At 41.4% G+C, this 23769-nt stretch overlaps 3 protein-coding genes across 6 annotated transcripts; 1 reads left to right on the forward strand and 2 right to left on the reverse strand.

Moving 5' to 3' along the window:
- Nucleotides 1-978: 978 nt before the first annotated feature.
- On the forward strand, nt 979-2231 carry LOC127613191 (GTP-binding protein Rhes-like). Its single transcript, XM_052084132.1, has one exon. It carries the CDS (start codon nt 979-981, stop codon nt 1603-1605), a length of 627 nt encoding a protein of 208 aa, XP_051940092.1. The 3' UTR covers nt 1606-2231.
- A 4379-nt stretch (nt 2232-6610) lies between these two features.
- On the reverse strand, nt 6611-14392 carry LOC127613177 (phosphoribosyl pyrophosphate synthase-associated protein 1-like). Of its 3 annotated transcripts, XM_052084113.1 has the most exons (11): nt 13909-14392; nt 12543-12595; nt 12383-12449; nt 11917-12089; nt 11595-11710; nt 11219-11274; nt 10932-11077; nt 9982-10026; nt 8733-8803; nt 8092-8238; nt 6611-6924 (listed from the first exon to the last, which is right to left on the reverse strand). In XM_052084113.1, the coding sequence occupies exons 1-11, from the start codon at nt 14070-14072 to the stop codon at nt 6766-6768; spliced, it is 1197 nt and encodes a 398-aa protein (XP_051940073.1). In that variant the 5' UTR covers nt 14073-14392; the 3' UTR covers nt 6611-6765. The 3 variants fall into 3 exon arrangements, with proteins under 3 accessions (XP_051940073.1, XP_051940074.1, XP_051940075.1); XM_052084114.1 differs by lacking the exon at nt 9982-10026; XM_052084115.1 differs by lacking the exons at nt 6611-6924; nt 8092-8238 and having other exon boundaries at nt 8787-8922.
- A 4301-nt stretch (nt 14393-18693) lies between these two features.
- LOC127613192 (bMERB domain-containing protein 1-like) lies at nt 18694-23755 on the reverse strand. 2 transcript variants are annotated; one of them, XM_052084133.1, is made up of 7 exons: nt 23641-23755; nt 23433-23532; nt 22124-22244; nt 21931-22004; nt 20729-20843; nt 20067-20131; nt 18694-19985 (listed from the first exon to the last, which is right to left on the reverse strand). In XM_052084133.1, exons 2-7 carry the CDS (start codon nt 23512-23514, stop codon nt 19876-19878), a joined length of 567 nt encoding a protein of 188 aa, XP_051940093.1. In that variant the 5' UTR covers nt 23515-23532; nt 23641-23755; the 3' UTR covers nt 18694-19875. The 2 variants fall into 2 exon arrangements, with proteins under 2 accessions (XP_051940093.1, XP_051940094.1); XM_052084134.1 differs by having other exon boundaries at nt 23621-23719.
- Between the last annotated feature and the right edge of the window lie 14 nt (nt 23756-23769).

A 23769-nucleotide genomic window follows, 5' to 3' on the forward strand; every position in this document is an offset into this window, starting at 1 on the left:
GAGGAAGGGAGCAAGACAAAACAAACACCGCAAAGATGGATACCCTTTTGCTCTGTTAACATGTATTGTCCTTAAAAAAAAATTAAGGGGGTACATGTTAGCCCCAAGGACAACATGAGAAGCCCACAAGTTGGTTATAAATTTAGCTCACCAGTGATGGGACATTGTAACTCATGAAGAAGAATTAAAACAGAAGAATTTTAAGTTAACATGCTACATGTTTCTTCTTCGTCAAGTATTCTATATTTTGTTTAAAAATATCTTGTGTTCAATGGAGAGCTTTCGATTGACCCAAATATTCTCCAAAATATTTTAAAGCTGTCATTTTAATACCATAATACAGCATTTAAGAACGTTTTCGGGATTGTTGGAGAACATGTAGGAGTATTAGATTACATTTAGGAGTACTTCAGCAGATTTAAGAGTGTTTAGGTAATTTAGTGGGAATATACCAGTCAACTTAAAGAAATATAAAGCAATATTGGAATGCATACAGAGGTGTTTGGGTCACATTGTACATGAACAGCGACTACGCCACTATAAACTGTAAGCTGATGCTTGTTGTGAAATGTCCTGCCAGTACAAAAAAAAAAAAAAAAAGAAAGTCGAGTCACTTGATACCATCCAGGTGCCACCAAGACTCAATTACAGTTTGCGAAACACTGAATCAGAGAGTCCTTTCCCCTTGTTGGACTTACCTCACTGCGCGAAACCTCTTCCACTCCTCTGCTTCTGAGCTGAGCCCTCATTTGCATGCCTTGCCTTCATTGGGCGCCTTCCAGCAGCCTTCCAAGTGCCCATTGGCTGCGAGTGCAGGGACGGCGTGCTCACTCTCCAAAACAAGCATAAAAAGGCGGGCGTACATCTTCACAGAGGCGACAGAACAGAGACACGAGCTGAGTAAAGTTAAGTTGACTTCCAGCGGACAAGTACAGGGAGCCATTGTCCGTCCAGTACCTTTTTAGTCAGGCGTCCAACATGTCACTGGAGGTGAAGGGGAAGACCCACGTGCGTCTCGTGTTCCTGGGGGCGGCCGGGGTGGGCAAGACGGCCCTGATCCGCCGCTTCCTGCAGGACACGTTTGAGGCGAAACACCGGCGCACGGTGGAGGAGCTCCACAGCCGGGAGTACGACGTAAGCGGCGTCAAGATCACCGTGGAGATCCTGGACACCAGCGGGAGCTACTCCTTCCCGGCCATGCGCAAGCTCTCCATCCAGAACAGCGACGCCTTCGCACTGGTCTACGCCGTGGATGACCCCGAGTCGCTGGAGACGGTCAAGAGATTGCGGGAAGAGATCCTGGAGATCAAGGAGGACAAGTACACCCCCATGGTGGTGGTGGGCAACAAGACGGACCGCGTGGGCGAGAGGCGGGTGTCCGGAGACGAGGTGCTGTCCACCGTGGAGATGGACTGGAACAGCAGTTACCTGGAGGCTTCGGCCAAGGACAACGACAACGTGGTGGAGGTGTTCAAGGAACTCCTGCAGCAGGCCAACCTGCCCAGCCGCCTCAGCCCGGCTCTTCGCCGACGCAGGGAGACCTTCCCCAAACACGCCCACTTCAGGCCCCCCATGAATAAGACCAACAGCTGCACCGTGTCCTAAGGGCAGGGACAAAAGAGGACATGTTCAAAAGTGGGCGGCAAGTGAAGAGCGGTCTCCTCCAGGCTTGGAGACCCTCAAGTGAAGGACACCAGAGAAGGGACTCATCATGATAGAAAAAAAAAAACCAAACAAATTAATTATTCCTCTCTTGATGTAGTGCGTACTTGCAGCTGTTAAGATCAATGTCAAACCTAAAAGGCTGTCTTAACTGTTATACTTACAAATGCATACATGTCGGAACTCATCAGTTACATTTTAGTACGGTACATCTTTTTGTAATTGTGCACAAGAGCCATTACTTTTTTGTTTGTTTGTTTGTTTATGAAAATGTGTAAATACACTGCTCTTTTTAAAAAAATTAAGTTTATTCATGATTATTGAAGTTGTTTTGTATTGATGTATTTTTTTATCATGTCACACTGTATTGTTGTACAATTTTGTTTATTGAAACAAATGTATTGTGGGGTTAAATATGCATCATAAAAAACAAAGATCCATACAAAATGTGGGTTGAGTCAACATGAATGTCAACTGGTCAACAAAGCTTCTTTCTTTGCATTTCAGATTTTTTAAAAATCTGAACATGTGAACTATATCTATATTAGCATTCATCCAATAAAACAGAATTCAGAAACTTCCTTTTTCATATTATACAATTGAATATCGCAATGCAAAAACTAGATATTTTTCAAACAGAAAATAAGTGCTTTTTATTATTCATTAAATGAATAAATCCTGATTTTTCTAACCCCAAAACAAAAGGCACTCAATATTTTCTTTGCATTGATAGATGCTTTTTCTAATATATATATATATATATATATATATATCACACACACACACAGTATATACGTACATAGTTTTTTTTTACTATAAAATTTCATTGAGAGGTTTGATCATATAATTCATCAAACATCAAGGTATGTTTGAATTTTAGCTATTGAATCCTACATTTCGTATATACACGCAAGAAACTATGATTAGTTAAATTAGTTTCGATTTATTGTCTTACTCATGCAGTGACAAACGAACTAAATGCTCAAGTGAACAAGTTAATTGGCAACATCAGTAAAAATGATGGCAAGCACAAAACAGACAAAGGATATACGAACTAAGGCTCATGAACAACTTGACGGTGCTTGTTTAGAAAGATTCCATTTGAGCGTCCATTTAACGGGCTGCCTAGTATTCAAAGTTCAAACTCAACATGTTTCGAAAGGAGATGTTCACACCAACTCACAACCCACTTGAGACAGGAAATCCATGACTGTCATGTCGCTTAAGCCTGAAATTGTCTAATACAACTAATGTTGAAAAATCCTTCAATGTGTACATGTTTCCACACGTGGTGTTAATCGAGAAGATATTTAGCGTTCAATCAAGCTGAAAGGCATTTGAGGGTTGAGGTTAAAAAATATGGCTGGGGCATCACCAGTGGCACACGGGCTCCCTCTGCTGTTAGATGAAAGAATGACTACCCGAGTACAGTTCTGTCGTTTATAACTTTTTAGTTTAATACGATGGCATGACATTTCAAAGAAGTGTTTGTCTTTAAACATTTATGAGGGCATATTTTTCATGGGATTTTTTAAATGCGCAATATATTTTACTTGCATCCAATTTAACAGTTACTCCCCACGCACACATTTTTTGACATTTAAGTGCGGCGTTACTGTTCCAACTGCATAACGAAGCGCACACATAATTATTGTTTTAGGTGTCGCTTGTCTGTACCCTGACTTGTTCATTCTAATTAAGCAAAACACGCTGTCAGGTCTTTCCGCGGCTTATCTTTGGCTGACATCTGTTGGTGAATAAGACGCATTACACGCAGTTAACTGGCCACAACGTTCGGTACAATATATTGAATGACTTCCTGTCGATGAAAAATCTCACTAAATGATACACACTTAGGTGTGTGGAGAGAGAGAGAGAGAGAGAGAGAGAGAGAGAGAGAGAGAGAGAGAGAGAGAGAAAGAAATGCTCCCGGTAGTTGACTGGAGAATTTTATTATTCAGTGAATTAAGGTCTCATTTTCCTGGCAAACGCAGCACAGGCAAATTTATACTCTTTATACACACACGCTTTTTTAAAAATTCAACTATACATTGTGAGTTTACCCACCGCCCTCTCTTTTGAAGTATTTAATAAAGGCTAAAATACAGTATAGACACCACTGAAATATAAAGCTTATAGCCAAACAATGAGGTGCATTTTCACCATCAAGAGCGACATTAATCCTTTCATGCACCCTGCAACCCGAGAACACGATAAACCAGGGGTGTCAAACCCATTTTTATTGCGGGCTATATTTTAGTTACCATTTCCCTAGGAAGGCCATTATGACTGAAATCATATCAAGAATATCGGTTTATTCAACTATTGTTTATGGTACTCTCATGGGGTGTTTGGCAACAAGAAAATGTTTACAATACCTCTCTTATTATTTCATATTACATATGAGAATTTGACATTTTGGTACATATTTTAGCAAGCATCACAAAAGTAGCCATGTTTGATTTGCTTTCGCGGTCCACGTAAAATGGTGTGGCGGGCCAGATCTGGCCCCTGGGGCCTTGACTTTGACACCTGTGAGATAACTGTAGTAACTGTTGTTCCTGAAAGGGTTAAAACATTGAGCTATGAATTATTTTTTTCTTGTCTGCAAGTGTTTTGTTGTGCTACATTTTTTTGGGGGGGGGGGGCGGCAAAAACTTGATTTGAAATCTTGTACGTATCCCCATGTACAATGATTCTTTGTACAGTACTTACTGTACACGAGAATTCGATGTAGATCGGCTCAGGGAGATCATGTGGCTGGGGAGTCCATTTTGACCTCAATGAGCAAATCGAGTTCCCCGTCTTCGAAAAAGTCTCCATTTGTATCATTTACACGGAAACAAGAAGAATGAAGCAACAAGTCAAAACAAAACCCGAGTTGGCCCTTGAGCATTGCGTCATTTGAATAAGAAACGACTCAGTGGTGGAACAGGTTTGAAAGTGGGACCGTTTGAGTGGTTCCTGAAGCAGATGTTCCCCTTTAACCATGACCCTGCTCAAGTTTAACTCACCCTACCGGCTCGCGCTATAGACCCAAACGAGTTTCCTGTTTTATTTTGAGGAAACGGACGGGTAAACGTTGATCTTGCAGTTCCTCTTTCGCTCCACTTTTAAAACGTTCTTCAGCGCGCAGCTTCACAGGTGTTTTGTCTTCTTCCCAGCCGGGGCCACCTCCACTTTTGGACCTCTGCCTGTTTTAGTAAGATGTTTTTCTTTTTCCCTCCATTTTGTTCTCGAGTGGCCCCGTGGTCAGATTGGGATTCGGTCTTCGCCCCTGGACTTGGTCAAAGCTCCTCAGCTGAGTAAAGAGGCTCTGAGGCGTTTGGAACAAGTTCAAGGTCCTGGAAGCAAAACTTCGCAATCATTGGAAATGTAATCATTGCATTTGCATAGACGCATCGAGTCTAAAGATGTCTGCGCACTCATTTTCTTCCTATTGCAGAATAAAAAAAGAATTTTTAAAAAAGGAGTAAAATGAGTGCATTTGCTTTGGAGTCAGATGTGACATATTGTGAGTAATTGACTCTCCTATGACTATCCCATTTAAAAGGTAATGAGATGCAGTTCTAAAGCCTGCAATAACGTTAAATATCTCAGTGACTCATTTCCCGTGCTAGAAACTCTCTTTTTGATGTTTAATGAGGCGCGGAAGCCAATTTCCCGTTTTGATCTCACACACACACACCACATGTCAAATAAGTAAATGTTGAATAGACAGTCGGTATCATAATCCTGGGTTTCATACACAAAAGCGGTGAGTGTCAAAGTAACTAGAGAAGCTAAAGAAACTAAACTATAAATTCTGTTCAAGTCTAAGATGTCTTTTCTTCCGTTAAAAAAAAAAAAGTACCAGGATGGATGTACCAAACCAGAGTTAAGGATTCTGCATATCCCAAAAAATCTGTGCGCTTCAACATATTAATTTTATAAATGCATTTACAAAACTAAACATTTCTAACTGCACTGGTCAACTTTTTTTCTTTTTCTGAGATGACTTACCTACAAATAACTGTGATGCAAATTTCAAATATCCCTTTACTTTAAAAAAAATTATAAATCTTTCACACATCTGGTTTTGGAGCTCTTTCGATTTTTTCACTTTGAAATTTGACCTATAAACGCTTGTGCAATACACAGATTTTGCTATACGTTGCAATTTGTAGCTGTGACGTTTCGGCAGAAAAACAAATTCCAGCTGTTGCTGAACCTAACTCTTAATTCATAAATATGACTATTATATTTTATGTTATTGTGATTATTATTATCTTTAAAAAATGATGTGCTATAAAAAAAACTAGGGCAGTTTTGGAATCAGTGCAAGAAAAATTATTATTAATTATTAAAAATATTTAAAATTATGTTTCATTAAAATTTTGTATAAAGAATGTGTTGAGCAGTGTAACAAACATTTATCTTATTTGTCTATTTCATTATTTTCAATTGTGAAATAAATATAGTAATACTAACGACTGAACTTATTTGAACATCCAAGATTTCCAGATTTTTACAGACCCCACAAAATGACATGAGCAAACCGCATATGGCATGTGTGCCTTAAGTTTGACATTAAGTCATAATTCAGTCTCCAAAATATTCAAACAAAGACAACTTTTGTCAATCGCATAATATGCTATCCACTAAAACTAAAATAAAACTACTCTTGAGAATTTTTGCAGGTATTACTGATCATACTCGATATTAATATTTTGCAGTGCAGCTGGACAATTTCAGGCCACATCAAATTCCATTCATGGTTTTATGGTTAGCATCACACTTTCCTCTGCCATTTTACGACACTTTTACATTTAATAGTCATGTACGTACACATACTTCACAGATTCAATTCCTCGTGCACACACGCACACACGCAACCACAGATGTTTCACGATGGGTAAAAGTTTGTTTCCCGTTAACTGTTTCAATCACGGTCCACAACAATGCTCGGCCCCAAAAGTATGCTTTTATTTGCCAGATGGCAAGAAGCCACATGCGATACATCACGTCTGTGTAAGAGCAAAACGCTCATCGTCAAATTTGGTTGCCACAATTTGGCACAAGACACGTTTCTGGGCGAGCAAGTGTCATTTGGTGTGTGTTGCCTCAGTCGTCCACGGCGATGTTCCGGAACAGGTAGGCCATGGACTCCCCGTTGTGGATGCGGCGGATGGCCTCGGCCAGGATCATGCTCACGTCTACCGTCTTGATTTTTGGGCACTGCAGCTTCTGCACCTCGTGGGGCACCGTGTTGGTCACCACCACCTAAATGGGGAGAGAGGACGCAAAGTAGCACACTTTTAGCTTCTCAAGAGCTTCAGTCCAGTGAGCCGCCACGGTTTTCGCTTTCAGTGTCACACCACATGACACGGCAACTCACCGAGCAGCGCTGAGCTCCAGTGGATGCAGCTGCAGCATAATTAAGTGCGGGGAGAAGAGGCTGAGGCAGCCCTCGTCTCAATTCGAGTCATGTGGGTAATGTTTGCTCTGTTTGGATGTGTGCATAAAAATAAGTTGCACTTATTTAAAGGCTTGAAATTTATAGAACTTGTATGCTAATTTCTGTTAGCCCGTTTATGGCGTTTCGCATAATCGGTTAGCATTAAGCTAGCAAGTATACATAATATGAAATTAAATGGTTTTCAGAAGTTCACCAACCTTTTTGAAGCTGATTAGTGGGAAGGGCGCCGGTTTTGACACACACTTCGGAAACAACAAATTTGATCATAATTATATATTATTTTTTAGGGTTAGGGGGGGGTCGTCGAACTAGGCAAAGCAAACAACAAAAATCGATCGACACGAACATTTCTGCTTCGAAAACAAAGCAGAGGCGGGGCAATTACCCCGGTAAAGTAGAATTCACTCTAAAAAGATTCACTGTCATTGATTAATGATCATGTTTCGGATTTCTTCGGATAATTACTAAATAACGACCAACATGCAACACTCCTTCCCCCCATAAATCTTTTCCATTGTTTACATTTTCAAACGATCACTTATGCAACAAGCCGAGAAAATGACAATACCCCATCATTGATGAGCTAATTTTTTGGAAACAAGCCCCTGGGCCTCTTATGTGGTCCTTGGGTACAACGTGGTGCCCGCTGCATGTTCGTGACCCCTGATTTAGTTGAAATTTTGTTGTTCAAATATACACCGTTTCACTTTCTTTACCCGCTGTATCTCTTAGCATGTGTCGCTCTTCCGTATGTTCAATGTTTATGATCACCTGTGCTAATTTGGTTAGTCCAACAATGGTGTTTTGCATACAAGTTAGCCTAAGCTTTAGGCTAACTTGTATGAAATGGAAAATACCGTGTGGTCATTGCATTGCTAATTACAGCTAATTTAAATGCCGATTCATGTCATGATTTGCATCTCTTTACATATGCATGCAAATACGTTTTTTTTACATATTTATTTTTTTACCTCGTCAATAGCAGATTCTTCAATGAGCCTGGGCGCCTCAGCAGACAGCAGGCCGTGCGTGGCCATGATGAAGATCTTGTAGGCGCCTCGCTCCTTCAGGATCTCTGCGGCAGCGACAAACTCCTCCACGTCGTCGATGATGTCATCCTAAGACACATTCAAGGTCGCCGTCATCCACTTTCGGAAAGGATTTTCAAGCTGGGACTAACTCAAAGCTTATTTAAAATTACCTCTTTTAACCTTGGTGTGGGTTTATTTCCACTTTTTTATCCAAAATGAAAGGGACAGTCAAAGATTCGCTAATCAGCTCTCCTAACATGATTGCAAAGGGGCTTTGTTTCATGATTCTTTCATGAATTAAACATCATAAGCTTGAATTGGCCATCACGATGCTCAAATGAGCTTGTCGAGAAAAATTGTCCTCTTGGGCGATTTTTACAAAATGTTACACTAAACGTCTTCTTTGTAGATAAAATTGAAATGCAGTGCGCAAAAGGCATTACATAATAGAGAAAATTGTATCATTTCGAAACGTCATAATAGATTACATGCTACTATTACACATTTATCCTAAGCTAGCTTTCCGAGTAGTGGTGACACAAGTCGGAGAAGCAAATCCGATGGCGGTTTTACGGTCTTACAACAATGATGGCGATTCTTCCTCCCACATCTCCGACAACAGTGATCGGTGGCTTCTCCTTTGCCATCATCACTTAAAAAGACACAAAAAGGCAAAGTTACGCAAAAAGCGAAGGCAGAGGCTTCCAAGTGCAATCGGGTGCAGATTCCTCCAGACAATGGAGATTTGATGAGAAGAAATTTGGTGGAGACCTGCAAAAGGCATGCAAGACTTGATTAGCCTAGCGGTTTGCACAGGGCATTTGCCGTATTTTCCGCACTATAAGGCACTCCAGAGTATAAGGCGCACTTTCAATGAATGGACTACTTTAAAAGTGTATTCTTATGTAAGGCGCACTGCATTATAAGGTGCATAGAATATCAGCTACAATAGTGGCTGCGGTTGTGTTACATATCCACTAGGTGGAGCTATGCTAAATGGAATATCATACAATACAGCTTGATTTATATAAAGCTTTAACAACCGTTTGCAGCTGTAATAAAACGCTTTACAGAACATTTAAAATACTACATCCAAGAAATCTGAATATTGATCTATATAATAGGTGCATCGGATTATAAGGGGTACTGTCGGCTTCTGAGAAAATGGAATTTTTTTAGCTGCACCTTATAGTGCGGAAAATACGACAATTGGACATGCGCTCATCTTTTGTCCATCGTAACATTGTGTCATGATTTAAATGCTTAGTGGGTCTCCTGAAACAGAGTCGATCATTACTTGGTTTCCAAAGCAGCATTTGTAGGATTTGTTCGGATGCAAACGTCACATCCCTGAAATTGAAGGGAATGATTCTGATTCAAGTCCATGAAGGAATACCAAATAATCACTGAGCCAAGATAGAACCCTCCACACCTGACTTGCAGTGCCTCCACCTGTACGCAGCAGCACTGACCACCAACCAGGCACCTTCGCAGACTTACTGTGCACTCACTTTGGGGATTAAACATGGTCAAAATGAAATCTCCTAAAAGGACCTGTGGTGAAAACCTTCTCTAAATATAATGGGCTGGTTTATTTGAATTAGTATTTAATGATTTTGCAGGACTAACAGGTCACCAACATTTCAACTAGCTTTCTTGCTAGACCTTTGCAGCGCCTCAGCCATTAAAATGAAACCAAACACTGAATTTAAGCCCAAAGGCAAGGAAGCAAGAAAACAAATTCCTCAGTAAAAATTCCATTCCATGCAGGGAAGCATCCCAAAACAAACGGAAGGGAGAAACTGAGTCATTCATTCACTGGGCTCATACTTGGAAGCTCAATCCCAGGGAACGCTGCACGAGATCTGCTGCTGCCTGCGTTGGCAAAAAAACACGTTGTGAACATATTTAGTGAGGCAAAAGCAGGATGAACCCCCTCCCTCCAAAAAACAAAAGAAATAGATAAACAGGATGTATTTCAGGTTTTATGAAGTCCTCCAAGGCAGCGGTCCCCAACCCCACGGCAGCGGACCGGTACCGGTCCGTGGGTCAATTGGTACCGGGCAGCAGAGAAACAATAAATAACTTTTTCCGTTACATTTCGGAATCTGAAAGATGTTTTATTTTGAAAAATTGCCGGATTCAATGTTATATCCGTCTACAGTACTGTATGTAACTCTTGACGCAGGTCAAGGCGCGCTACCCGGTTACGTGAGAGGTTACCGCTAAAATGAAACCAGGGAGCTAGCAAAATGAGTGAAAATCAAACATCTTTGGAAAGTTTCTTTGAGAAGGGGAAAAGGCCCAGCCAGGAGATAGAAGAGAAGCCAACGACTTTCAAGAAAAAGATGGCAACATTTAATAGACACTATTAGGAGTCCTACTTAAAATACAGATTTAACCCACTCCGTATAATATGCGGCAATGGTGAGTCGTATTTTTCATGCACTTTGTATTTGTGATGTATCTTATTTTGAAGGCACGTTTAAACGTTACCATAGTCAAGTCAAGTCAGCTTTTATTGTCAAATATGCTCCGTGTGTAACATGCAGCAGAGATGAAATTACTTTCCTCTCTCAACAACAGTGCAAACATGCAGTGCATTGAACACACATAGCTAAAATACGTTCAATACAAATAGCGACCAGAGAGTGTTGCGGCCAGATCGAATTTTCATTGCATCGTGATTCGTGTTGCCCATGCCCTGCGGTTGAGTTACAATTTGTCAAGTGCAGTCAGCAAACTTTTTTTCAGGTATGTATGAGCGGGGGCCGTCTTACAAGGTAACTCCAGGCCAGTGTGTCCCGCGCTGGTGCGGGTTGGCGGGGGTGAATACAGCCCGTCGGTCGCGTTGGACTCGAGATTGGGAGCAGTGCCGTGCAGGACGGCCAAACCGAGCCGCAGCCTCTCGGCGTAGGACTGAGCCCTGAGACACAATGACCCAAAAAAGAGAGACGTGTTTGCGCAAGAGAAATGGAAACATCCACAATGACGGCATGAGAAAAGGATGCAGAGACAAAGTTTGCAAAAAAGTGGATGACATGAGCATGGCAGATGGTCTCGTTACCTCTTGGCAGACGATGGAGACTTTGCAACAATGATCGCATTCCTGTAGTCTGGGATCTGAGAGGCGTGGGAAGAGACCAGAACATTATTAAGCTACGGCTAATCTTACATATTGGATCATATCACAGCCGTAGAAAAGCAACAGTCCTTGGAGCGTGTGAAGTTGAGGTGGGAATTGTGACATACTGTATAACAAGACAGCGATTGGCGTAATTGATGCACTCGCCAGCAGTGGTCCGCGACCCGGTAAAGTCACGTACTGCTCTAAAAAAATGGATGTGTGCTTTAATTTAAAAAAAAAAAAAAAAAAAACTTCAATACGCCATTGATATGTCATTGATGTCTCAGTTTGAGAGCGCGGTGTCATTTCGCGTCACCTCTTCTTGGATGTACTGGATAAGGAAAGGGGAAGCTCTCAAGTTGTCAACTGGGAAGCTGAAGAAACCTTGGATTTCCTTCTGATGAAGGTCCATGGTGATGATGTGAGTCAGTCCTGCCAAATCAACAGGATGAGATTCAGTGAACTCCAATAAGATTCAGTTCAGAGTCAGGCATCATGTTCATTTTTGTGTTTTTAATTTGCAGTGTCGCACCGAACTGAGTCCTGTTTTTTAATTAGGAGGTTACCGTCTATTGCAAAATGATAACGGAGTCTCTTTGGTGGAGAAAAAGTGGCAGAATTCTTGGGAGTGCACGTACCGGCTTTGGCCAACATGGCGGCCAGTAGTTTGCAAACGATGGAGCCCCTCTTCCTCATCTTGCATTGCTTGCTGTAAGGGAAGTAAGGGATGACTCCGATGATGTTCTTGGCGCAGGACGTTTTCAGAGCATACGCCATAATCAGCAGCTCCATAATGGCCGTGTTGACGTCCCTACACATCAACGCATAAAGTTACAACCAAAAACACAAATGTACAGTGGCTCGAAGAAGCCTACACGCCCATTCCTGTCGAAATAGAAACTCTTTTCAAGATGACAAGGCATGACCAAAATAAATCATTGGTCACAATGATTTTATTATGTGTAGGTGGCAGTCAGAGGATCGAGCAGTTACATTACCGCGCACCAGATCATTCCTGTCTTTTACGCGTGACTCAGCAATTTTTTTTAACCTAAATTCAAGCCCTCTTTTTTTCTGTTGAAAAGGATCAGAAAGACATCTCACCTGGGAATTGTCTGAATGATGAAGATGTCTTGTCCGCGGACAGACTCCTTTACCTCGACTCTGGTCTCTATGCACAAGTGAGATCAAGGTGGGCTCAAGCGAACAAAGACGATGGTTGAACATGGAAGGGAGCGCCCACGGAGCTCTTTTGTCACCTTACCCGCATTTCCCTCTTGGTATACCACCGACTTGCCCAACTCTACACCCAGGCGTCTAGGAAGAAAAAAAAAAGTACGGTCGGTTGAACATCACAACATCACAACATAAATCTAACAACAACAACGAGAAGGAAGCCAATTCATGTTGGATGCAGATCAAAAGCTTTTAAGCCCCTTCCGCACAAACTGTAAAAGCTCTGATGCACCAAATTGGTGTGAAATTTACAGATGGTGTGAAATTTACACGGGTAGGCAGTAGTATGAAGTGGACCAAACAAATACTGTACAGCCAGCATGTGTACTGTCTTTACTTTTTGAAGTAGTGACCTCTGTTCTGGGAGGTTGTTGCTGCCTTGCTTTTGTGGTGCAATGTTGGACTCACTTGACGGTAGAATTCTGATATTTCTTGCCTATGGCAACATTCAAATGCTCATCAAACGCTCACCATACATTTCTTTTGCTGCTGCTGCTGCTGAAGATGCAAATAAAACTGGTTAATATAGGCTGCCATCCAGAGTGAGCCCATAAATTTTAAGTTTCACCTCGGGATTTTTCAAATGACATTTGCATGAAGCACACAACATTCTGAGCAAGCCCAGACTTTATGGCGCACCTCGTGGTGCGTAATAAAAACACACTACTCATTAAAAGATGCAACCGTCACGTGATAATGAGCGTGCTGCAGATGAGGGAAGGCTTGGCCTACAACTGGAAACCTCGCCCAATTCAACTCACTCAACCGCAGTCTTGATCGAGTCGTCAATGCAAGGGATCAGCAAGGTGCTTTTCCTGTCATGGCACGACCGTGGAAAACACAATTCACTTCGCAGTCAAATGATCATGCCGTTTGTTTTGTTGTGACAAATTAAATCCTGACAAAATAAGGAATCCCTCAGGGGCCACTGACTGGTTGGCTCGTTGTGACTTTAAAGACTTTCTGCATGGATCTAGAAGACGTTTTGACAGTTTTCCACTGGGTAGCAAGGACAGGAGCAATCATCTAAAGTTTATCTTGAAGAGGGAAGGATAAGTAGTTTCAATGTGACACCAAAGGCAAACATAACATTGGACATTCATGCCAATACGTGGGCGAAGGGCCTCGAGAAAAAAAACTTGAATTTGAATTGAAAAAATGCTCTGTTATGTAAGCCTCATAAAAAATCCTATTCAAAGATACAGTTGATGAACCATGGTCTTGTTTTGGGGCACACCAACAACTTCCATTCGTGGTGCGCATGCGTACTTGTGACCGAGGGACGATTGGGAATCTTAAAACACACACATACACACACAGCCTCGTGCCAACTGCACTTTCGTGTCAACAACCAAGCTAGCAAAAAGCAACAAATAGCGGTGTCGTTTACTTACTCAGTAATCTTCTTGGCCAGCTCGGTACAGGCGCTGCTGGAGTTGGCTGAGAAAACACGGTATCCACTTTTTGACACGTTCATTTTCGAGAAACCATACGAGAGCTTGGGCGTTTCAAAGCGTTTGACCAGAGACCTGTGACCGCCGAAACGCCTTACCGGCATGTTGTTTAACACCCCAGAAACTTCAATTCCCCCTCCCTCTGTCTTTGAAAAACTTGAGAACGACAACAAACTTGCCTAAGATTAAGTGTAAAAAAATGAAACACACGGCAAAACTATGCGAACTTTTCGCGATTGGAGGTCTACCACACTTATGTTAAAAGCAACTCCAAATACTCAAGTGCTCCTCCTGTGCGAGTGAGCCACTAACTTTAACACACTTTGAATTTTCCACACAAACCGTACTATTTGTGTATAAAGTATCACAACTAAAATTCGACTGATGTTGAATATATGCAGCACCGACTGTCTAAGTGACTCGAGGGTGGTGGGGAACGGACACTCCGCCTAGCCAATCATAGGCCAAATAGAGCCGAGTGGGCCTGTAAAAAACGTTATTGCCCAATCCGAGTGTGACTTACCCTAGGCGTCATCTTAAAGCGCGAGTAACTAGTATCAGGCAAAAGTATGCTTTCGTTTTTTTTCTGAGTAATTCCAATCGTAGTGCAATCAGTGTTTACATTTTAACTCTCGTTATTAATTAACCCATACTGTGTCCTACTTTTTCTACATTTGATTATCGGGCGCAACCCTACCAGTGCAGTAAAAACTGCACAAGGACCTCACGTCTACATTAACTGCCACGCGTTTTGCGTAGCAATCAAACGTAGGAACGGAACTCCGTCGTAAACCGATGACCCCATGTAGCGTGCAGAGTACAGAACACAAATAAGATACACAAAGTCTACAAAAGATAATTGGGGAAACAATTGTAATTTTTTAACAAACATTCACAGATTGTACATAAAAACGGAGGGAGTCATTAAAAGTTTTAAATTGCACTTACTAAAATAAAATACATAATGCACATTAACAAACATCTTGAATATGCAAAGGTGCTTCATAAAATTTCACTGACAGTAATATGTCCTAGATAAATACATCCATCCATTTTCCAAACCGCTTAATCCTCACTAGGTTCGCGGTGGGTGCTGGAGCCTATCCCAGCCGTCTTCGGGCAGTAGGCAGGGGACACCCTGAACCGGTTGCCAGCCAATGGCAGGGCACACAGAGACGAACAACCATGCACACTCACACTCACACCTAGGGATAATTTTTAGCGTGTTCAATCAGCCTGCCGCGCACGTTTTTGGAACGTGGGAGGAAACCGGAGTACCCAGAAAAACCCACGCAGGCTTGGGGAGAACATGCAAACTCCACACAGGGAGGCCGGAGCTGGAATTGAACCCGGTACCTCTGCACTGTGAAGTCGACGTGCTAATCACTGGACTACCGGGCCGCCCTGATAAATACATTAAAAGGCATAACATAGCTTAATTAATTCTACGGCATCTTTACTGTTAATATAAGCAGTGTTCCGCTCATTTACATATTTCAGTCCAATATAAGGGCACAGATTACGGCACAATTGACAGTAGTAAAATCTACAGGATTTTGCAGCGAGGATCACCATGCCCTAAAGTCACTGCTCCTCACCCATTCTGCATTCTATTCATGTCATAAATGAGTCTTTGATTTGATCACTTAATCTCATGATGCCTTCTTTTGTGAAACACGGTAATGGCGAAGCCATTGTTGTCTCTATTTATTGAATTATTTATTTTTAATTTAGCTCAATAATTTCTCAGTTTCAGCTCCCTCCAGCTCAAATAGTCTTTCCCGTTCCTTTCTGTCCGCTTCCAAGCGCTCCCTTTCCAAAGTAATCCTACCTGAGAATAAAACCATCAGACAACTTATTATTATAACTTATATTAATTATTTTGTATAGTCTAATGTTGATGTGAAACCAAAAGGGAAAGTCAACTCAAAAATATTAGGGGGCAGCATGTCTCAGTGATGTAGTGGTCATTTCGCCACACGGATGTTGATGGTTCAATTCCCGGCCATCATGTTGACGTGCCCTTGAGCAAGATATTGAACCCCTCCCCAGGTACTCCTGATGCTGCGTCATTTGACAATAAAGTTGTATCCAATCCAATCAGCAGGTGACTGAGGTAACGGTGCAAAGCGCATTGAATACCCTGGCGAGAAAAGCGCTAAATAAGTGACAGCCCATTTACCATTCAATATGTTCGATGTGACCCCACTAATCTGAAATTTAAAATATTGACTCTGACTTGATGCTATACTAGAAAAAAATACTATTTGGGTTCTACAAAATAAGAAAAAACCCACTAAACAAACCATTATAAATTTAATAATCATTCTCGCTAAGTTCCATATCCACAAATACAGATGGAATAATTCAAAACCTCGTTTCTTAATTTTTGAAGCAGAAACAAAGCAGTACCTGAGCTCTATTATAGATTCCCAAAACAAAAAAGCTGTTAAGACTCTGGCTATATGCTCCTTATTTGAAATGTTTGTCTAAAAATACCCTGGCTTCCTTTTTCTTCTTCTTTTTTGTTTAAACGTGCTTAATATGTGTATGTATTGGTAGCACGTTCGTTTTGTTTTCTGTTTGCTGAGAATTGTATTCTGACTTGTTCAATAAAGATTAAAAAAAATCTCAATTTGGCCACAAGAGAGCGCAAAAGAAATGTTTATCCAGTCAAAGACTGAATTGAAAAGGCTGGGGCAAAAAAAAAAACAAAACAAAAAACAAAAAAAACCCGATGTCTGTACTGTGTATGCAAATTAGTTCATGGTAAAATTCAAGTAAAAGAAAAAGTCAATACATGCATATATACACATTGTACAGGTATATCATATAGAAGCAAGACATCACAATTTTTCCAAAGGCATAATTTTGGTTACAGCTCTTGTGTTGGCTGTTAACTCTATATTGCTTTTTGTGGATGGTGGATATTCAATAAAGACGTGTAATGAGGTAGGAAATAAATAATATTTAGTGATCCTACTTGAATATAAATATAAAATAAACTAGCCTCAGGATCTGTGGACAGATGCACATCCTCACTGATTTGTTTCTATTTTGGTAAGCAGAGACCCATTTTCATGATGTCGCAGGAAAAGCAAAACAGAGATAAGCGGCCTGGCAACCTGCTGCATTGCAAGCAGCTGATTACTTGCTTTCGTCTCCATGGAGCACAGAGTTACTTTTAGTTAAAGGAGGAAAACATCACCATGGTTATGCAGATGGTAAAAATGAAAAAAAAAGGGGCTTTCTGCATCAGTGCACATGCACTCCAATTCATGAAATTATCCAGTATTGGCAAAACATTATTTGTCCTTTCGTCCTTGCGGATGCACTTTATATGTTGTTATGCATAGCACTCTTTAGATCACCACACTAATATTCAATAGGATTTAGGTCTGGGCGCTGGCTCAACCCGGGGTGGACCAACTTGTGTGCGCAACAGCTGCATTTGATTTTTTACGGCCAAATGGGTCAGTGATTCTTAAGATTTGATATGAGTCCCAATAACGGTAGGTGAGCCTTCCCTAGTGGTATGCAAAAAAGAAAAAAAGGCTACATTAAATGTTCAAAGTGGGCATAATTTTGCAGTGGCTTAAATGTACTGACATTTAACCTGATGTAGTGACATTTAACCTGTCTTGAAAAAGCATTGAAACTTGGTGCTAACTTCAGGTCTTTTGGCAGCTTATTCAATTTGCATGCAGCACAACAGCTACCCGCCGATGCACCAAATAGTTTGGAATCCGGCCAGGCCATACTAATTGAACAGAGTCCATGCAAACTATGAACTGTATCATGTTGCAGTGGCTAACATTAAATGTACTTTTTGTATGTGCCCTGTCTCATTTTTTATGACCACTTGGGTTATAAAAAGCTACTACTATATTTTTACTCTGTTCTTTATGGTAGTACTTGGAGAGCCAAGTTTTTGATACAGTCAGTACTGTAGGACTTCAATTGAAAGTACTCAGTGGGCTGGATTAAAGAAGAGAGAAGGCCCACCATCTCTGGACCATTTAAAAACTTTCATTGTCCTCTGGTAAAGTCACTTTTTTAGGGTTTGGGTTTTTTTTGGTCTTGATCAGTTTTGATATGATTTATTAATAACATGTTGACTTTTTAGATCCAATAGTCCTCCTCTTGATTGCATCATCAATGTCCTAAAAATAACCCAATTAAACAAGTTAACCTCGATGTGATGGTCACCATAGAAAACCAAGCACCTCTCGTTGGCGACCTTGAGATGCAAGCCAAGGTGAACATGTTGCATGGAGGATGGCGTGCTTCGAATGGCAGCTCTGACCAGCCCCTTGTAGTGTTCTCTAGGAGATGTCCTGGTGGGCCAGATGACTCATAATAAGGACTCGAGCAAGCTTGCCGTCAGCCACTGCAACGTGTGGTGCGGCAAAGCCACGCCTACAAAAAGTAAAGCGATGGGTTCAAATTATTTTTTTTATTGTGGGGTGGCAGGAATTCTTCCATCATAGGTTACCTTATAAGGCAAAAAACAGACAAAACCCGATTAGTTAATGCCAAGTTAGATGAGGAGGGAATATACTGAACCTGAACAAAATCCTGGCTACATAAAATGATGCATACACAATGAATTTGCAATTGAAAATGCTCTTTACAACTCTTGATTTTGTTGTCATCGCGCATACATGATAACCTCACGGTCTCATTGTAAATGTATGAAGGGATGTATGCGGTTGCTATGGAGACTATTCTTCTCAGCAACACAGATGTGGTCAAGACTTTGATTGGTCAGATGATCCGAGAACCTTACGCAACCACCCGTTCATTCAAACCATAGACAGCAATCTATCATATTAACTCTGGATATTATTGCGAATGGATGTACGGTGTACTGATGTTGTACCATCTGTGTTACCATCCGGCTGTAGATACCCTGCCACTAAAAAGAAGAAACAAAAAAAAAAAAGAAAAAAGGAGGAGCGCAACATTTAAGTATGAACGTTCAGCTTTTTATTGAACAGTTCCAACACAGAAATACAAAATGAAAACACCCGCAAGGAGTATGGAGGAGACGCTGACACGGAACTAATCGTATGGTAAACAGCTAATCAGAGTCTGAGGTCCTGATGTAAATCACTTGGCCAAGTCTCTTAAAGGACAGTGTGTGAAACTTTTGGCTTAAACAGACTTCAGAAAACCACATTAAGTTTTTACATTTTGTTTTATAATGTTTTTATATTTATATATTTTACATTACAATGCTATTTTTCTGATTTAAAATGTAACCCCCCCAAAAAACAAAACTTTTTTTTTAGGGGTGGGGGGGGCGGTGCTATAAACTATTAATGGTATTTCAATGAGGAAAGTGATTGCATGTACAGTTGTACCTGACTTACCTGTGACCCTGCTTGCCCAAAAAACAAACAAACAAAAACAGGTGAGCGGTGACGGTCATTACCATCCATATTTTTATAAATATAAAAAAGAAAAACAATTAGTAATATATCATCTTGTCATATTTTAATTGTTTAATAAAAACTTGCCTCAGGTCCCTGCGATTAACCTGCAAACAAAGAGATCCACAAATTGGGAAAGTTTGTCCTCAAATTATGCCACTAATTCGCAAACCTGGAACAGATAAACAGCAGTTCCATTCATTCCAATGGGGAAATATGTTTTGAGTTGGTGATGAATGTCACTCTAGTTAATGTTGATGCTCCTTGAAAACTGAACAACCGAAATGCTGCATACTGTCTAAAGCGAGACGCTCGTAGCTCCATTTTAGTCTTGGTTCGATAATAAATGTGTGCTACACTTTTTCAAAACATGAGACAAATGGCAGATTTTAGTAATGACGGCGGGGGCGTGAGGCACATGGGTGAGATGAATTAGGAAATATCTTATCTGTGAGCGAGACTCGATCTTAAGCTACATAACGGAGCAAGTGCTGCCACAGCATTCCTTCAGCAGGGCGAAGCCCGTTTTGGTGAGAGGAGATGACTTCTGCTGAGCCCTGGTTGCTGGTCGCCTGCTCAGAACTACCGTAGAAAAAGACACACAGCATTTGCTCAAACAGTTTAGCAGAAAACTGGCAATTTCACATCCTGAGAAAGCCATACCTTTTTTCTGTCTCTGGAATTTGGACTTCAGGAAATCTGCCATTTCTTTATCTTCTTCTTTCTCCCTGCAGGTGAAAGCTCTTAAACACATGCTAAACCCCCCTTGAGTTATTATTAAAAGTCAGCTTGCCCAAAAGTAGTTGGTCTGTCTTTGCAATTGCTGTGTTTAGCCCTTTCAGGTACAGCGGTTACAGCTTCATCATAATATCAAGTTACAGTGTGCATGGAAGGGTTAATTTATCCGTAATGTACTGTACATTGATTATGAAACAGTACAGTTCCATCAATGGCAACGTGTTCACGTTAAAAGGTCAATAAAATGACTCCCGGAGCAAGATTCTGATTAACATAGACAAGATGGCCTTTCACCAAATCCACATTTTATAACGCTGTCATTCGTGGTGTTCTGCTTCCGACCTCTCACCTTTGCCGTGACTCGTACTGCAGGCAAACAATGCTCAACATTTGTCTCAGGACGCATTCAAAACACGTATTAGATTCCACATCATCTCCTCTCAGGCCCCTCGCTGCAGTTGAATGACGGCCCTGACCTTTTCTCAATGCGCAATAAAATGACTCACCCGGAATATTAGGCTCTCGCTCTCGCGCTCGCTTCCTCTCTCTCTGGCTCATCTATCTCTCGATTGATGTAAAAAGCTCACCTGAGTCTTTCGAACTCCACGTCATCCACCAGGAAGTCTCTGGTTTCCACCAGTTTATGGATTTGCTGTAGAAGTTCTTCCTCCCTTTGTCGATCCTCATCCGACTTGTCGTTGTCTACATTAGGAAGAGTATAGAAAAGAGCGACATTGTTTGTTTGCATTTGTTTAGGTTTTGTGTGGCTTCTTCATTTTCACATGGATGGTAAGATGCACTCATACAAGTCGTTCTTGGTAGACTGTAAAGAATCTATTCCTGTGAGAATTACTACATAGGCTGTCAATGTGTTTGCTCCACCGTTTGTGTTCAAACATCTATTGCTTAAAGAATTACAACACTGCAGCAATAATGCTCAGTGTTAACGCGTGTATGGCACTTGTTTGTCCGCATTAAGATGAGCAGTCTTTCATAAAGCAAAGCCATATACGTAGGTGTTTTAAAACCACATGTAGTTCTCTTTGTTTTATGTTCCAGTGGAGATCAGGTCTTTTCGCAGATTGTGGAAATATGTATATGATTGAAGACCAACGAAACACATTGAAAATATAATAATAATACATTCATTCATTCATCTTCCTAACCGCTTGATCCTCACTAGGGTCGCGGGGGGTGCTGGAGCCTATCCCAGCCGTCTCCGGGCAGTAGGCGGGGGACACCCTCCATCGGTTGCCAGCCAATCGCAGGGCACACAGAGACGAACAACCATCCACGCTCACACTCACACCTAGGGACAATTTAGAGCGTCCAATCAGCCTGCCATGCATATTTTTGGAATGTGGGAGGAAACCGGAGCACCCGGAGAAAACCCACGCAGGCCCGGGGAGAACATGCAAACTCCACACAGGGAGGCCGGAGCTGGAATCGAACCCGGTACCTCTGTACTGTGAAGCCGACGTGCTAACCACTGGACTACCGGGCCGCCCTAATAATAATACATTTTAAATGAAAACAAAACAAACTTCGCTGAGTACCATATGACGAGGGAATTTATCCAAATTAGCCCTAACCTGAAGCAGACAGCTAAATGGCTAAAGTTAAATTGTGACGTTTTCTTTTGCCCACGCCACCTTTTGTGCCAAAGCGTCAAAGTACTGTATGATCAATTTGAGGATTCATATTCAATTGAAAGTAAGCAAAATAAGATTAGATGATTTATATCACGTGTGGTCTGATCAATATCTCCTGTCAAGGTGACGCTTCTAACCTGGTAGTGACACAAATTTTTGCAGCTCCTTCTTCAGCCGAGTGATCTCCTTGCACAGCTGAATGTCATCCATCCTGCAAAAGACAGAGAAAAACTTACTATGTATTCGTGTCAAACCAGCTATCGCTTAGTAAATACAATGATAATAATAATAATAATAAAGCATTTCTATAACTGTACTTGGCCACCTTACATGTATCTGAGTTCTGACTCCCTCCGAACCAGAATGTCTCTGATGCGGTTGATTTTGAAGAGCTCACCCTCGATATCGTCCACGGTGATGCTGGAGTCCGCCATGGACACCACGTCGCCCTCTGGAATAAAATAGAGGACTATACATTTATACAAAAAAATTGACTCTCAGTTTGTTGTAACAAAAACAATTACTTTTGAGCCAAATAAAGTACAGAACGTTGTAATGTGCAAAACCAAATATTTGACGCTCGTTAGCGTGAGTTTTAAACTCACAACTCGGCAAAGCAAAAGAACACACAAATGCGGCCATAACACTCTCACTTTCGCCAACAGGTTAACTTTGGCTCCTTCACCAAATCAGATGCCTTCAAATAACGAAGACGGCACACTTGACATGGATAACATCTCACTTCAATATTTATGAACAAAATTCTGGAAGACATCTAATGTCTCCACAAGGAGGTGCAAATTCCCCATAATTATTTTTCTTTTCACCCAGCACAACCACACAAATTGCACATACCAGAAACATAATACGAGGGGTCAATGTTTGACATTTCATGACCGTGATGTGGGAAGTTTATGAGTCAATTTAATGTTTTTTTTTCTTCAAAAATCAATACGAATGGTCATTCCCTGAAGTGCTCTGTTGTAACGGTCTTAGAATTGTCACATAACGTAACTTCACTCCATAACTCTGCGGGAGCCTCGCTGTATTGTTACCTCAAAAATCAAGGCATATATGTCTTCAAGACAGTAGAGGGTATATACGCCTGTTTTGTTAAAAGTCGATAGCTGTCGATAGTTGGCTGCAGAAGGGAGCTCGTCAGCTTTGAAGGTAAGCTTCACTCATCAATATTGTTGTCTTTTCCTTAGTTAGGGGTTCTGTGCAAGCACAGACGCTGTTGGGCGTGGCTGGCAGTGCCGCCGTGTCTACCATTTTAATAAATTACAGCAGAAAATAATGTACATATATATATATTTTTGTGACTGCTGACTCCTCCCTCGAAAAGTAATAATTTTGGAGGACTAAAATTCTGCCAGACAGCAACTCTATGCATCAACCTGCCAACAAACACAAACACTTCATCACATACTCACACACTCACTGGAAGAAGAGACACCTGTGGAAGGCTGACATGAATGCAGTTGAGGTTGAAAAATAGTTCTTATGTGCTTTAAGACCAAAGGATCGACTGAACATTATACAACACAAGAAAACAAAAGACAAGAGGCCTGATCTGTCGGCACAACATTGACAGAGCGTGCATTTTAAATGAGAACACTGCAGTAGTACATTGGCTCACCTGCTTTGTGGCTGCCTGTGCTCCGCGGTGCACGCTCCAGCGATCCATATAGATGGAAAGACTCTCTCTTCTCCCCCATCATTCCAGCTTCTTCTCCTTTCTGCGGGATTCACATGCAGCATCAACCACAACAAAGGAAAAAAATGAAATCATGAAAAGTGTGTTGCTGTATTTTGCCCGTGACTCACTGTCTGCCCAAGTCACCGACCTGCAGAGGTACGAGATGCTCCCCACATGCTCGGTTAGACGAGTGCGCGCAGCGGATTGAGAACGCCCCGTCAATCAAGCTGGTCGCGACACAGGGGCCACAACGCCCCCTGGCGGTCTTCTTGTGACA

The sequence above is a fragment of the Hippocampus zosterae genome, chromosome 13 (genome assembly GCF_025434085.1).
Source record: "Hippocampus zosterae strain Florida chromosome 13, ASM2543408v3, whole genome shotgun sequence".
Lineage (NCBI taxonomy): Eukaryota > Metazoa > Chordata > Actinopteri > Syngnathiformes > Syngnathidae > Hippocampus > Hippocampus zosterae.

Coding starts and splice junctions, on each gene's coding strand:
- LOC127613191 (XM_052084132.1), top strand. CDS start 979: ATGTCACTGGAGGTGAAGGGGAAGACCCACGTGCGTCTCGTGTTCCTG.
- LOC127613177 (XM_052084113.1), bottom strand. CDS start 14,072: ATGCCGGTAAGGCGTTTCGGCGGTCACAGGTCTCTGGTCAAACGCTTT. Junction 12,596..13,908: donor CTGGCCAAGAAGATTACTGA/GTAAGTAAACGA, acceptor TTTTCTTCCTAG/ACGCCTGGGTGTAGAGTTGG. Junction 10,027..10,931: donor CACTGGCCTGGAGTTACCTT/GTAAGACGGCCC, acceptor TTGCCAACGCAG/GCAGCAGCAGATCTCGTGCA.
- LOC127613192 (XM_052084133.1), bottom strand. CDS start 23,514: ATGATGGGGGAGAAGAGAGAGTCTTTCCATCTATATGGATCGCTGGAG. Junction 22,005..22,123: donor GAGTCAGAACTCAGATACAT/GTAAGGTGGCCA, acceptor TGTCTTTTGCAG/GATGGATGACATTCAGCTGT. Junction 20,132..20,728: donor GTGGAGTTCGAAAGACTCAG/GTGAGCTTTTTA, acceptor TTTCACCTGCAG/GGAGAAAGAAGAAGATAAAG.